At 34.2% G+C, this 13,421-nt stretch overlaps 1 protein-coding gene and 1 long non-coding RNA gene across 22 annotated transcripts in view; one reads left to right on the forward strand and one right to left on the reverse strand.

The window, feature by feature from the left end:
* The window catches only part of LOC138716285 (uncharacterized), a 96,294-nt gene that overhangs the window by 37,786 nt on the left and 45,087 nt on the right, over positions 1–13,421 (forward strand). For 16 of the 21 annotated variants that reach the window (XM_069849199.1, XM_069849197.1, XM_069849195.1 and 13 more), the window contains exons 9-10: positions 932–1,013; positions 12,262–12,678. In XM_069849199.1, coding sequence (XP_069705300.1) covers positions 932–1,013; positions 12,262–12,678 — 499 coding nt within the window. The remainder of the gene's footprint in view (positions 1–931; positions 1,014–12,261; positions 12,679–13,421) is intronic. The other 5 variants (XM_069849210.1, XM_069849214.1, XM_069849215.1 and 2 more) reach the window with 1 other exon arrangement.
* Positions 1–13,421, reverse strand: part of LOC138716288 (uncharacterized) — a 68,224-nt gene that overhangs the window by 3,060 nt on the left and 51,743 nt on the right. Inside the window, exon 3 of the long non-coding RNA XR_011336627.1 lies at positions 11,876–12,041. This is a non-coding gene — a long non-coding RNA (uncharacterized lncRNA). The remainder of the gene's footprint in view (positions 1–11,875; positions 12,042–13,421) is intronic.

A 13,421-nucleotide genomic window follows, 5' to 3' on the forward strand; every position in this document is an offset into this window, starting at 1 on the left:
TATCTCTACTCCTCATTGCGAATTCAGTTTAAATTTCTACCTCTCTAAATGAATCTTGGTTCACAATAAATGAGAACGGAAATGACAACAAGAACGAGAACAGAAATATTGTTAAAATAAATGTATTTAAATGTGAGCATTCACAATTTTATTGTGAACTAGCCTTAACAGTATAATTGGCTACCATTTACAAATTGTTAGTAACTGTCATTAATTAATAATTAATAAAGGACTAATGGTCGTTTGTAATCCACTTTAATGCCTGTGAAAATATATTGATGTATAACAACATTCTAACAAAATGTTAAAATGAAAAAGAAAGGAATATTCTTAGAGTGTCATTATAAGCTAATAATATACTTTAACATTTAGATTAGGACACTTACATAGAATTGGAATATATCAGTCCCCTAACTGCCCATTGTGCAACTCAAACCAAGAAATGGATTCGGAACACCTCAAAATCTGTGCTTCAGTGGCTGATCATGATAATATCTTTGAAAAATATTGGAGTGCAAGAGGTCAAATGACTTTATTGTCAAACGCCTGGCATTAGAAAACAACAACAACAACAACATTTAGATTAGGTACTTTTAAAATTACCGGTATTGTTACAAGTTATTACAATATACAAGTGACTATTTTACGTCAATGTGTGCGAAATTAATAACATGCATCTCTTTTACCGTACATTTTATAAATGAAACCTTAATATTTTCCTTTTTATATTGGCTAAAGAATTTATCTCATGAGAATCTTGGAAAGTCCATACTATATTCTTATTTGGGATTTAGTGCACAGCAAATTAATTACGGTATGTCTTTTGAATAGTAGCTAAAGAAAATAAATTATAAACTCTAATTTCATTCGCAACATTTAAAAAAATAAATTTTTGCGAATCGTTGTGACACTTCATTTTTTCTTTTTGAAGGTTACACAAGAGGGTGCTCAACATGTAGGAAAAACGGTCATATTCGTAACTCTACCAGGAAATTATGCAACAACTACAACAAGTAAGTAAAGCAGAAAATTTCATTATTGTATAAGTTGAATATCGAATACTTTCATATTAAATGTGGAGACAAGTAAAGTGAAAAATGTATAGTAAGTTCTTTATTGGTGTAAAAACTCATTTTTTCCCTGGTATTAACATAATTGGTCGGAGTTTAAGATCTCTGCTGCAAGACAGTGAAGGCAACACATATTAATGTACATCTATACAATGGAGAAGTTTGGACATTTTCTCATAACAACAGTATAATTTCAAATAAGTTCTATTAGGAATGCACTTTAATTCAACAATACTTAGTTTCATTCCTAAAAATCATCTTCACTTGTGTCTTTAGGTACATTAAGATGCACCGAATTTAACTTATACAGAGTGATTCAGGAGAAAAGTAAATGTTTTAAGGTGTGGTAGTATAGACTATCCAATCATCCAATGGCATTACAGCTCAGGTTTCAGCCTTGGCATTCAGTTTTTTCTGCCTCCATCTATTCCTATTTTCTGCCGCCAGTTTTCAATTTCGACAGTGGAGCAAGTTGACAGCATCTTTCTTGACTCCATCTTCCTATCTCTTTCTCAGTCTTCCATACCTTCGGGTTGCAGAGAAATTTGCTCTAAGAACTTTCTTAGGTACCGATATTTGATCAAGAGGAAGTCATTACACATGTCTAACTTAATGCAAACGAGAAGGATTATATCTTATTATTGTCTGCTAACTTGAACTGGTCCAAATATTTTTGTAAGTACTTTCCTGTCCTCTGCTTCCTTGGTGAGGCACCATGTTTCGCAACCATATGTAAGTATACTGTTCTAATTAAAGTTTTGTATAACCTTATTTTGACTGCAATATTCACGTCTATTTCAGCAATGAATAGTATGCATATTTGTTAATTTTAATCGTCTCTGAATTTCAACAATTTGTACAGTGTTATCAGTTATGAATGAACCTAAGTAATTAAGGCTATTTTATTTTTATTCCGGATTCTCTCAAGATCATATGACTAGGTATCTATTCTTCCTTTGATGCTGGTTGGGGTCATTGATTGCGTTTTATTTATATTTATTTTCAGTCCTATATCTTCGTAGACGTCATCCACTGTTTTTTTTTATTTCTGCTAAGCAGGCAAATGTCTGCATAACCAACCATATGTGTGATTTGATGTTCTAGAGTTCCCTTGGTGTTGACAGAGAGTTTTCTGATGGTGTATTCAAAAACTAAGTTAAACAATCATGGGGCCAGCCCATCATGGTATTTTGAGTAAAAAAGTTCATATAAACATGTGTCCAATTTTCAGTGGGTGTGGTGATACAGCTCTTTGAATGCTATACATAACAAATGTTGTAAGTGGTAAGAACGAAAGACAAATTACTTAATGATTACACTTGTTGTTTGTTTACATGGTATCAATACATTTTAACAGTTTAGTGCGCTTTTTCACACTGTTGACAATAGTAAGTGTTGTTCTTATGAGATCATCTTGTCATCCTGTTATGAGGAAAGCACTATTCATAATTAAAGCAACCAATTCATCCCTTATGTTTTTTGTACACTTCGCTTTTCATCCACCTCCACGGACAAAAATCGACAGGAGTAAGGTCTGGAGACCTTGCTGACCAATGCACGTGACAACTGCGGCTGATACATTGTTCAGGGAATGTGAAATTTATATGTCATGATGGCTAAAATGTACAGGGGCTACGTCATGCTGGAAGAACATTACTCGGATCTGTACAGGCTTACTACAAAGAGTTGTTTCTCTACATCCATTATGAACAGTGCTGTCCTTGGATGATCTCAGAAGAGCGACACATACTATTCCTTTATACGTAGTCAGTAACATGTAGTTGTTTCTTCATACAATTTGCAAGACTTATTGTGCGTAATATTCAAACAGCTGTGCCTCCACACCCATTGAAAATTGGGCACATGTTCATATGAACTTTTTTATTCAGAGAAGTATATACTACCACCTCCTAAAATATTTACTATTCCTCCTGAGTCACTCTGTATATTTAAAAGGCTCCAGATGAGAATTGTAGTTTATGATAATGTAAAAGCAAGACTGGTCTTGTAATGTACAAGTATTAGGTGAGTAAATGGTTCATTTACTAGAAGCAATAGTGGAAGGGAAACGATATCCTGGTTTATTGTTGTGTTTAAAGCAATTATGTCTCTTAAACTTATCATTGAAAAATTGTGAAATAACCTGAAAAGGCGTACAAATTACTATCCAAAAATAAGCGAACAAACTATGAGGACATTCAATAGATATTAATGGTGACTTTTGCTACTACGAGTAGATTGAACCAGAGACGTCCTTGTTGAGGGAATATAGAACATTTCAAGACACTGCATGCATGTGTTTTGCAAAGCTCTACATGAGGTTTGTAATATGTTTTATTAGTTAATAGCAACAGATTAATTTTCGTCAGAGTGTGTCTGCATTGTTTCACTCACGCTAGAAAGTATCCAGGTCATCAAAGGGAGCTCCTACCATATGGCACTAAAAGGAGGTGACACAGTCACATCACACTTTAACCGAAATGTAGATGCTGCAGAAATAATCGATAGCAAAATGTTCACGGAAAAATACACTTTTTTTTTACATTCTTGATTTTGAAAATTGTTTCTTGTATGCTATCTGTTTCTCTGTTTGCCTATTGTACATAAGACAATAATGAATTCTACTTCAAAAGCAATATTAGATTGGTTCAATATTTTGATGTCAAAATTAGACAAAATTTTGTGATTACTTAAAATTGACCCAGACGATTTTCTACTCTATGTTCATAATTTGTTCGGAAGAAATGGTGTCAAATAAAACTACAGTGGCCTACGCATGATGATCCGCCCTTCTTTAATGACCATGATTATTGAAAAAAAATTACACACAGGCACACAAGTCATAAATGTAAAATAAACACTTTGAAAGAATCATTTAATGTCTCAAGTTTCAGACCTTTCATGCAATAGTTTCACGAATTGCCACTGAAATAAAATAGTGTGGACTTCATGACTATAAAAACTTCGATTAATAATAATGATAACAGTTACTGTAATATCAAATGCCGTATGAATAGCTGCTTCGAATAACATTATACCAGTGGCGTAGCGTCAATGTAAGCTAAAAAGCTCAGCTTCCCCAGTTAATAATAATTTCATAACAAACCTGCAGTTTATGAACAAAATTATTTATTAATTTTAATACAATTTATATTTACGTGTTAAATATTGTGATGCGGCAGCTCAGGATGATTTATGATGCAGCAGTAAACATGAAGCCTGTACACACCAGCTTCCAATCCCCTCATTCTTCTGTGTAACTCACCCTGCTGATTTTCCATCTCTTTCTATCAAAACTACCCTGGTCACAAAGCTCGCAAGAAGCTAGCTTTAACATTGAAAATAATTTAGTTTCTGAGTTATCCCTTTCGTGAGTTGTGTTTAGTTGAAGTGTTAGTGTGCATTGTGGCTGATATAATAAATAATGAGTGAAATAACTGTTGCTGGCACTAATTTACTTGCATTTTTAGGACAATTCCATTATCAAGACTGACTTATGAACAAAAGTGTGATTTAAAAAAGAAACGACCGACTTCCTTGCTATCAATGAAGGACACAACCAAGACAGATGCATATTAACGTGATTACTAATACTGTATTTATTGACCGTTAATATGTCAGAGAGTGAGCTAGTGTTAAATTATACGTATACGTGTCTATTTGTTAGAGATATGTGCAAACCATGAACTCGTAATTTACTACGTACCATTCGAGGTGATGCCTTATTGGTGTTACTTACGAGGTTCCAACCAATCTTCGGACTGCTGACTTGACATTGACTACTATTTATTTTAAGACTATATTTTTTCAATACGTTATCTCATATGTACATGGAAGACAATTTGAGTTAGCTTCCCCTGCTGAAAATTTCATGCTACGCCACTGTATTATACGTTAGTTTATGAAATGAATGTTACCTGAAAAGTTTCTACTAAATTATACATAGTTCATTACTTTTATTTAATATTTATTTCATTACAATGGTATATTATGTGCCTAGTTCTTTTTTATTGATTAAACATAAAAATTATCCCCTAATTAATTTATTCTGGTGATCATAATATGAACTGCAAATGAAAAGTAAAAAAAAAAAATACGCAAAATCAGGATACAGTTTCATCAAAGATCAGTTTAGTTAAATATAGTGTTTGTTTATAGGATATATGCAACATTTAGATGTCTTATGAAAAAACTTTATATAAAAAAGGACACATGTAGAAGCATTATAGCATTTCCAAACTGCTGATCAGCTTAAATATAAACATTACGTGGAGAATGTAGTGGCTGATAATGGACTGGCCATATCCACTTCCCAAGACACAGCAAGAATTCTGGAAAATTGCCCAAGAAGCATCGGAAGAACCTAGCATGTGATTACGCTACTCCAATCTTTGCTTTGGTGAATGAGATTGATAATAAATGCAAGAGATCGCCGAATGTGATGTTAAAGACAATCCTGAATGTCTCTAAAGATTAGAATAATATTAATAAGTAACAATTTTCTCGAGTTTCGGACCAACGAAGGCGTGTTACGTGTAATTACAAATTCTTCTCTCTCCTGTACTAAGATGTGAATGAGTGTAGCTTGTTTGCTGTGTTGTTGTCTTGATTTCAGAATACTCATTTTGGAAAATACTAGATGCATTATTACTTCTGGCTATATCTATTGCAACAACTAGGTATTCAGAGGAGATATAATACAGTGAGGTTATCATCATTTAATTCGAGAAAAATTCGTTCCGGCACCGGGAATCTAACCCGGGACCTCTCACCTCTGCGCCCTGAGTGGTCTTTCCAACTGAGCTATGCCGGGACACAATGCACGGTGCCGGCCGAACTCCTCTCGTTGTAATGTTTTATGGCCTTACTACCTGCACTTTAGACAATGTAAGTCATACATGCAGGAGCGCATATTTAAATGACTTTATGGCCATGTTCAACCTCAGTTTGTGACAACTGCTAACAGTTAATACATCACATATTCATTATATATGAGGTCTCGCCTACCTCATTGAATATTACACGACTACTATGACGTAGCCAATGTGTATTATCATCATTTAATTCGAGAAAAATTGGTTCCAGCATCGGGAATCGAACACGGGACCTCTCAGCTCTGCGCGCTGAGTGCTCTTTCCAACTGAGCTATGCCGGAACGAATTTTTCTCGAATTAAATAATGATAATACACATTGGCTACTTCATAGTAGTCGTGTAATATTCAATGAGGTAGGCGAGACCTCGTATATAATGAATATGTGATGTACAGTGAGGTTAGTTGGGGATGCTCGGGTTTTCATCTGGAGCCAGGCTCGCTATCAATGTGTTGGTTACCGCGAGAAACACGCACATCTCTGAAGCTTTTAAGCTTACAATACTACTGTTGCAATGCTTAAAAGTTACAGTACTTAAGAAGCTCACATTCGTTGCTCAAAATGTCCTCCATTTACTGCAACAACATTTAACATCTTTTTATGAAATTTGGAGTAACTCTGTAGGGCCTTAATTTAAGTAATTTTGTCGCTACAGGAGCAGAACTTTTACTTATTCCAGTTTCCTGCGCTAACATTTGAGGGATTTTTCAGGGGTGTGTTCCAATCTTTCACCAATCTCATCTAATTTCTCTTCCAACTGAATACGGCATTCTCTTTTCAGTTTTTCATCGTTTACCGAACCTGTCCGCATGAACTTCTTATAAAATCTTCTTATTGTACTAGTAGCTGAAACAGGCCTCTCTGGAAACTTTTCCCTAAATTTGTGTCTTGTTGCTGCACAAGATTTTCGTTTCCGTATGTATGCATTGTATAGATGAATAAGTCATTACAGCAGTAGCCTACATGGAGCACTTTAAACTTAACTTAAACTTTTAAGATTAACTTTCACCGCCAAATCACTTCTCACAACACAACACAACATAACATAACTAAATCGAAACTGCAGTGTCACTCATTGCTTGCGTGCACTGAGAATGCTGACACACTATTCCCAGTGATCATGCCATCTCTTGGCAGGGAATGGCTCTGCAAAATCCGAGTATCCCCAACTAACTTCACTGCAGTTGGCACAAACCACCTTTCTGAGTTCTGCATTTGAAAGAAGATGCAAGGGTATGTAGGCAATAGTTTAACAACGTGTTCGAAAAAAAGGGGGGGGGGAGGAGAGAGGTGGTCAGCAGAATCATAAGGAACAGGGGAAGGGGGAATTAATGGTTACTTTTCAATAATAATAATAATAATAATAATAATAATAATAATAATAATAATAATAATAATAATAATAATAATAATAATAATAATAATTCCTTACTTTTAAAATAATTTCCAATCTACCATTTTGTTCACTGATGGATTCATTTGAATGTCAGTAGCAAAACGATATTTCTTATCAGGATAACATAAATAGGACCATGTCCTATTTTTTCATAAGTTTGCCGATAATTTTACTGTTAATTAAACTGGACAAATTTCAGACTGTAAGCTTACTTCTTTCACAAGTAGCAATAACATTTATTACACTAAAGCCTCTTTCAGCTTCTGCGTTGCTAATGGTGATAGAATTCGCAATTTTTTTTTTTGGCTTTGGCTATAGTTAATGGCAAAGAGGCATTATTCTTTCCTATTAAGTTATTCTCCACGAAATCTTAGAAGTCATAATAATTATAGAAAGTTTCCAACAAGTAGTGCAAAAACCGCTAAATTCCTATATTTTCAGTCGATCGCTTTAGCAGAATCTAGAATAGAAGATGTTAAATTGCACAAGAGGGTTTATTTTATTGATATTTCTTCGCGAACTATTTGAACACAGATATCGAAACAAATATAAATATTTAACAGGGCTCACGTGAGCCCTTGCCAGCTGGAAGATGAGATTAAAGTTCACGTACAGTATAATAGTAAAATGTTGGTGTTTACCTACTATATGGTTTGACGGACTGCTTAAATTCATACACATCAGCAATTTTTATTTTCGGAATTGTGTTTTAATTCTTACCTCTGTATTGAATTTCCTTAGAATTTGTTCATTTTATATGGCTTTTATTATTTTTAGTAGTACACCTAATGTCATATCTGTTCCTTTGGTTAGTTGTTACTTTGCTCCATATGCATTTATTCTTTGCCTCTTGCTGATAATTGCTGATATATACATACATTACAGCTTCATTATTTCATTTTTCCCCTCTATGTATATTTATTGCTTATGAGTTGAAAGTGATTTTAAGAAGAGACCACAAACGAGACATATGTTGGGTCTAGGGTCGAAACTTGATAACTTATATTCTGTACTACCTACCGACTTAGTCATGTTCTTTCTAGTAAATGGCAGTGTCTCAAGTGAAGATCTGAATTGACAAACATCCCGAGTCCACTGAAGTAACATTTTTAGAAGAGCATAAGAACTATGTAGGCTTGCCATGTAAGAGCACTGAAATCAATATTTGTATGATTTAAAAACACAGGCTTAGATTCGGATTTAAGATATTTTTTTACAAGATGGTAGCCTATGCAAAAAACAACATAATTATGTCACGCAAAAAAATCAAATTCGGTAAATATTGGACTTGAGATGTTTCTCACTTTAGGTCTTCAGTTAGAAAACTTACGGTACATGCATACCTAAGATGAATTAATTACTCACAGTTTATTTCACGATGAAGATGTTTATCTTTAATTTTCAACATGACCATTATATATAAAGAACATAAGGAGTAGAAAGGAGAAACTTATATTTGGGATATAAACTTTGCCTTCGTCAATTACGTACTTGCGAACTTTCTATGGCATTAAAGTAAAACTAATTTTTTTATCATTTTGAAGTTTATATGGATTTTCAAGTTTTTTTCCTAGAGCCATCATACCAATACAGCTTTTCATTATTACAGTTAGGGCGTTTAATATATTTGACCAGTGTGTAACAGCAATTTAAGAACTACTTAATAGTATAGATTGTCTTCCCTATTTGTCAGGCAATTTTAGTTTAAAATATAATTTTATATATGTTTACTAGTTTTCAGGCGTTAGTTGTCAAATTACATCTCTAATCGGATTATGTATTTAATAGTTACCAGTAGTTGCACTTAGTCAAACGTTCGAAATCTAGACACGAGCTTGTATGTGCTATGTACGAGGTTCAACCAGGAAGTAAGTTCCATTCACGTTCAGAGATGGCATGACTAGTTGGACGGGAATGGGCATGTGTAGCAATAGAGAGAGGGTATGTGGGAATAATGCAGTGCAGTTTCAGTCTTGTGACGACAGTAGTTATTGCACAGCACTAGGAGAAAATGGCTGCACTGATACTGTCTCCTGCCAACTGCGAGGTTCGTGCAGTTATCCGATTTCTACACGCTCAGAAGCTATCTCAAGCAGAGATCCACCGCCAATTGTGCAATGTGTATGGACCCGACATTATGAGCGACAGTATAGTCAGACAATGGTGCAGGCAATTCACTGAAGGCCGAACCAATGTGCACGACGAAGACCATAGTGGCTAATTGTCCCTGGTAATGCCAGAACTGATGGAAAGTGTGCGGCAAGCAGTTTTGCAGAACTGGCGCTTCACAATTTCGGAACTCTCTGGTCAATTTCCCCAGATGTCTCTCTCACTGGAATGCTGACAAGAGGAATTACGCTTTTGCACTACAATGCACGGCCCCATTCATCCAACGCCACAAGGAATCTGTTGCTTCAGTTTAGATGGCAGATCTTCGACCAGCCCCGACCTCACGCCACGTGACTTTCATCTCTTCCGTTTCATGAAGCGCTTTCTGGCAGGAAAACGTTTCCACAATGACGCTGAAGTACAAATGGCAGTGACTTCATGGCTCCAGACTCCTATGACACGGACATACAATCGTTGGTGCACCAGTACGATAAATGCCTCAATAACAGTGGTGACTGTGTGAGAAGTTACCAGTGAATCTCTGTAAATAGTGCAATAAATATTTCTTACTTATTGATGTTTCTGTTTTCTTTATCGGCCATTGGAACTTACTTCCTGAATGAACCTCTTATAAAGAGGCATCTTCAGGTCTAATTAGTGGTGTATTGAAACTCCTTCCTCTCAATTCTTATTTCTGTATTTGGTTTCACTTCTCCATATACGAGTAAGAAATGCGTTTACAAGTAATGGTAAATCCTTGGTGAATGAGCCCACTCCTGTTGTCCACTATACCTACCATGCTTTGTAGTCTCAGCATTTCAAAACTTAGACTGAATTCACAACAAGAAATAGAAATAGTTGCACTTAGTCAAACGTTTTCCCGTGCTTACTAAGAGATTTGTCTCGCTTGTCAGTTTATTCCACTTAACATTAAAAAAAAAAAAATGAAAACATTAGGTCACAGTTTTTCAAGTTGAGCTCCATTGTGTTTAGTTAATTTAAAATAAGGACCCATTAATTTTTTTTTATAGAATAATATTATAAGTATTTTTTGTGCATATTTCCGGGTACATTGACTCGTATACTGATTCTGAACAAAGTAAGTTCAATAGCTAGAGAGTGATGATTTGTAGCAATTTTAAATTAGAAATTTAGCATTTTGTAGCATTTATACATTTGTCATTTAGCATTTTGTAGTGTTTTGAAGGAAAACATGGACTCTAGGTTAATGTAGGAAGATAGGCCATGCATATTGACAATATCAGTGTGGAATTAAAATCATACTTAAATACAGATACTACTTTATTACCTTGTTAATCATGTTCATTAGTTAGTGACACCACTGAAAGAAATCATCTGTACATTTGCATCGACATATCATTTATTAGTAGGTATTGTAGTGTAGGTATATTTTCTGCTTTAGTTTCTTGAACAACGAATATAAAAGAAGTAAAGTTAATATTGCTACTTAGAATACCTACTGGTATTTACAATTGAGCCAGGCTTTGCAAAACTGACAACTGCAAAGCAATACCAGCAATCCATTGATGACCAGTGAGTCTAAAAAACTAGTTTCGTTTTTGAAAGTGAAGACATGACATAACGTAAAACAACTTTGTATTTATGTATTCTCAGGTGGTGTTAAAAAAATTTAAACTAAAATTTGATATCACTATCATTTATTGACAGAACAGAGATGTTTAATTCACTGTATTATGCAAATATTTAACGAGTGAAATATGTTTACCAGTCTAAATTATGCAAAATATTTGATGGAGTCCGCCAAAATGAAGTATGAGCTTTAAAGGATCCATGACATTAAAAAGTTTGGGAACTCCTGCTCTGTGTTAGTTAGAAGTCATGCTGTATGACAAAGTTGTAAAGAACCTTTTAGGACTAGTGTATGTATTATATAAATGTAAATTTATCATTAAATAAGATAGGTACATTTTTTAATTCATCATTTCCGCATATTTAGTATTTTATTACAAATTTCGCATTTTTAGTACCTACCTACATTTCGCTTTTTATAGCATATTCAGAATTCATTACAAGGGATATACAGGTAGTGAAAAATGAAAATACTAAAACATAACATTGCTAAACCTAAAAAATTCGCCGTGTGTTTTTAAAAAGATTTTGCAGAAGAAAGAAACTAGCATTGCCACTTTTAATTCCTTGAATTTTTAAAGATGTTTTCGGTATAATTTCATCAATGTTCTTGTAATTATTGAAATTATACCGAAAGTAGCTTTGAAAATTAAGGGAAATAAAAGTGACAATGCTTTTTTTCTTTTTCCTATAAAAATCTTTTTAAAAACACATAGCGGATTTTAGAGATGCAGTGATAATAAGCATTTAACAGTCATTTAACATTTTATCACTCTTGCAAAAAATTACCATCCCTATCCATATTTACATACTTACCCCTATCCATACTATGAGAAATCACTGTACACAAACAGACGAATAGGCGTACAGACAGACGGATAGATAGCATGCCCAAAATCAATTTACTTATATTAGAAGTGCTGAGAACTTGCATTTCCGTGAAAATATCGAAGTAGATTTTTTTGCAGCATCACAATACTTTCTGAAATGAGAAAATAGTTAAGTTAGTTAATATCATTTAAACTGTTTAACTACAAAATATTGCTGACATGGTATTATAAAACTAAATTATTTGACACTATTGTTGTCAGTGTCACAAGTTTTACACATTTAATATGACTATAAGAAATATGTGTCTATAAGACTATAGAGTGAAGTAATGTTACATATGACAATTTCCTCTTCGAATGTTTTTCCTGCAGGTACAACAATAACAACAACAGAATGCGCACCATGTACAACAGAAATAACAACAGAATGTCCAGATATAACAACAATTTCAACCACAGAATGCCCAACCTGTGAACCCTGTCCACAAACAACCACAGCAGAAACAACCACAGCAGAAACAACCACAGAATGTCCAACAGTAACCTGTACACCCTGTCCAGAAACAACTACAGAATCTTCAACAGTATCCTCTACACCCTGTCCAGAATGTCCAACAGTAACCTGTACACCCTGTCCAGAAACAACTACAGAATCTTCAACAGTATCCTCTACACCCTGTCCAGAATGTCCAACAGAACCCTGTACACCCTGTCCAGAAACAACCACAGAGTGTCCAGTAACCTGCCCATCAGTGGCCACATGCGAACCTTGTTCGACTGATACAACAGGTATACACAGTACAGATTTATCTTATGTTCTGTTTACTTATCTGATGATAATGAACAATATAAACAATACAACACAGTTTACTCGTACTAAATATGCCTTACTCTTTAAAATTCATCAAAATCTAAGTGCTACAGATTAGCATTTGTGAGAAATAATTCATGGATCCAGTACTATAACTAGGTAACTTTAAATCTAATGTTTTAAGATAATTAGGAAATATTATATATGTAATTTTTGTGCATCCAACCTATTGTCTTTCTGTGTATTAATGCTATATAGTCAACTTTTTTAAAAAATAAATCTAATTTAAGAGGTCATAATGGATCTCTAAACTTACTATGTACATAATCAGGGCAAACACAATAGATTTAGTTTTAAAAGTGTGATAAAAGATATATTTACATTTTAAACCCCCATATGCTATGATAAAATTCTTAACATTTCTTTCTCCAGGAGGGAAGTAAATCTGTGGGTCCCATGTCGTAGACTTTTAGCAAGCAAAAAAATTCTCTCTCTGGTAGAGGGCTTTAGGCAAAATTAGCCTACCATTTCTCATTCACGTTGAATCTCGATGGTGAATAACATCTGCAGTTAAAAGCGTCATTAAATGAACTATGTACTGTTTATTCTTCACTACCATATAGGTGCCTACTCATAAATTAAATGATATTTACTGGTACATATGACGAATTTAATCACGCCACTTACTCTTATAAAATGTGGTTCTTAAGTTGCATTCCTC

Source organism: Periplaneta americana, chromosome 16, assembly GCF_040183065.1.
Source record: "Periplaneta americana isolate PAMFEO1 chromosome 16, P.americana_PAMFEO1_priV1, whole genome shotgun sequence".
NCBI classification, from domain to species: Eukaryota; Metazoa; Arthropoda; class Insecta; order Blattodea; family Blattidae; genus Periplaneta; species Periplaneta americana.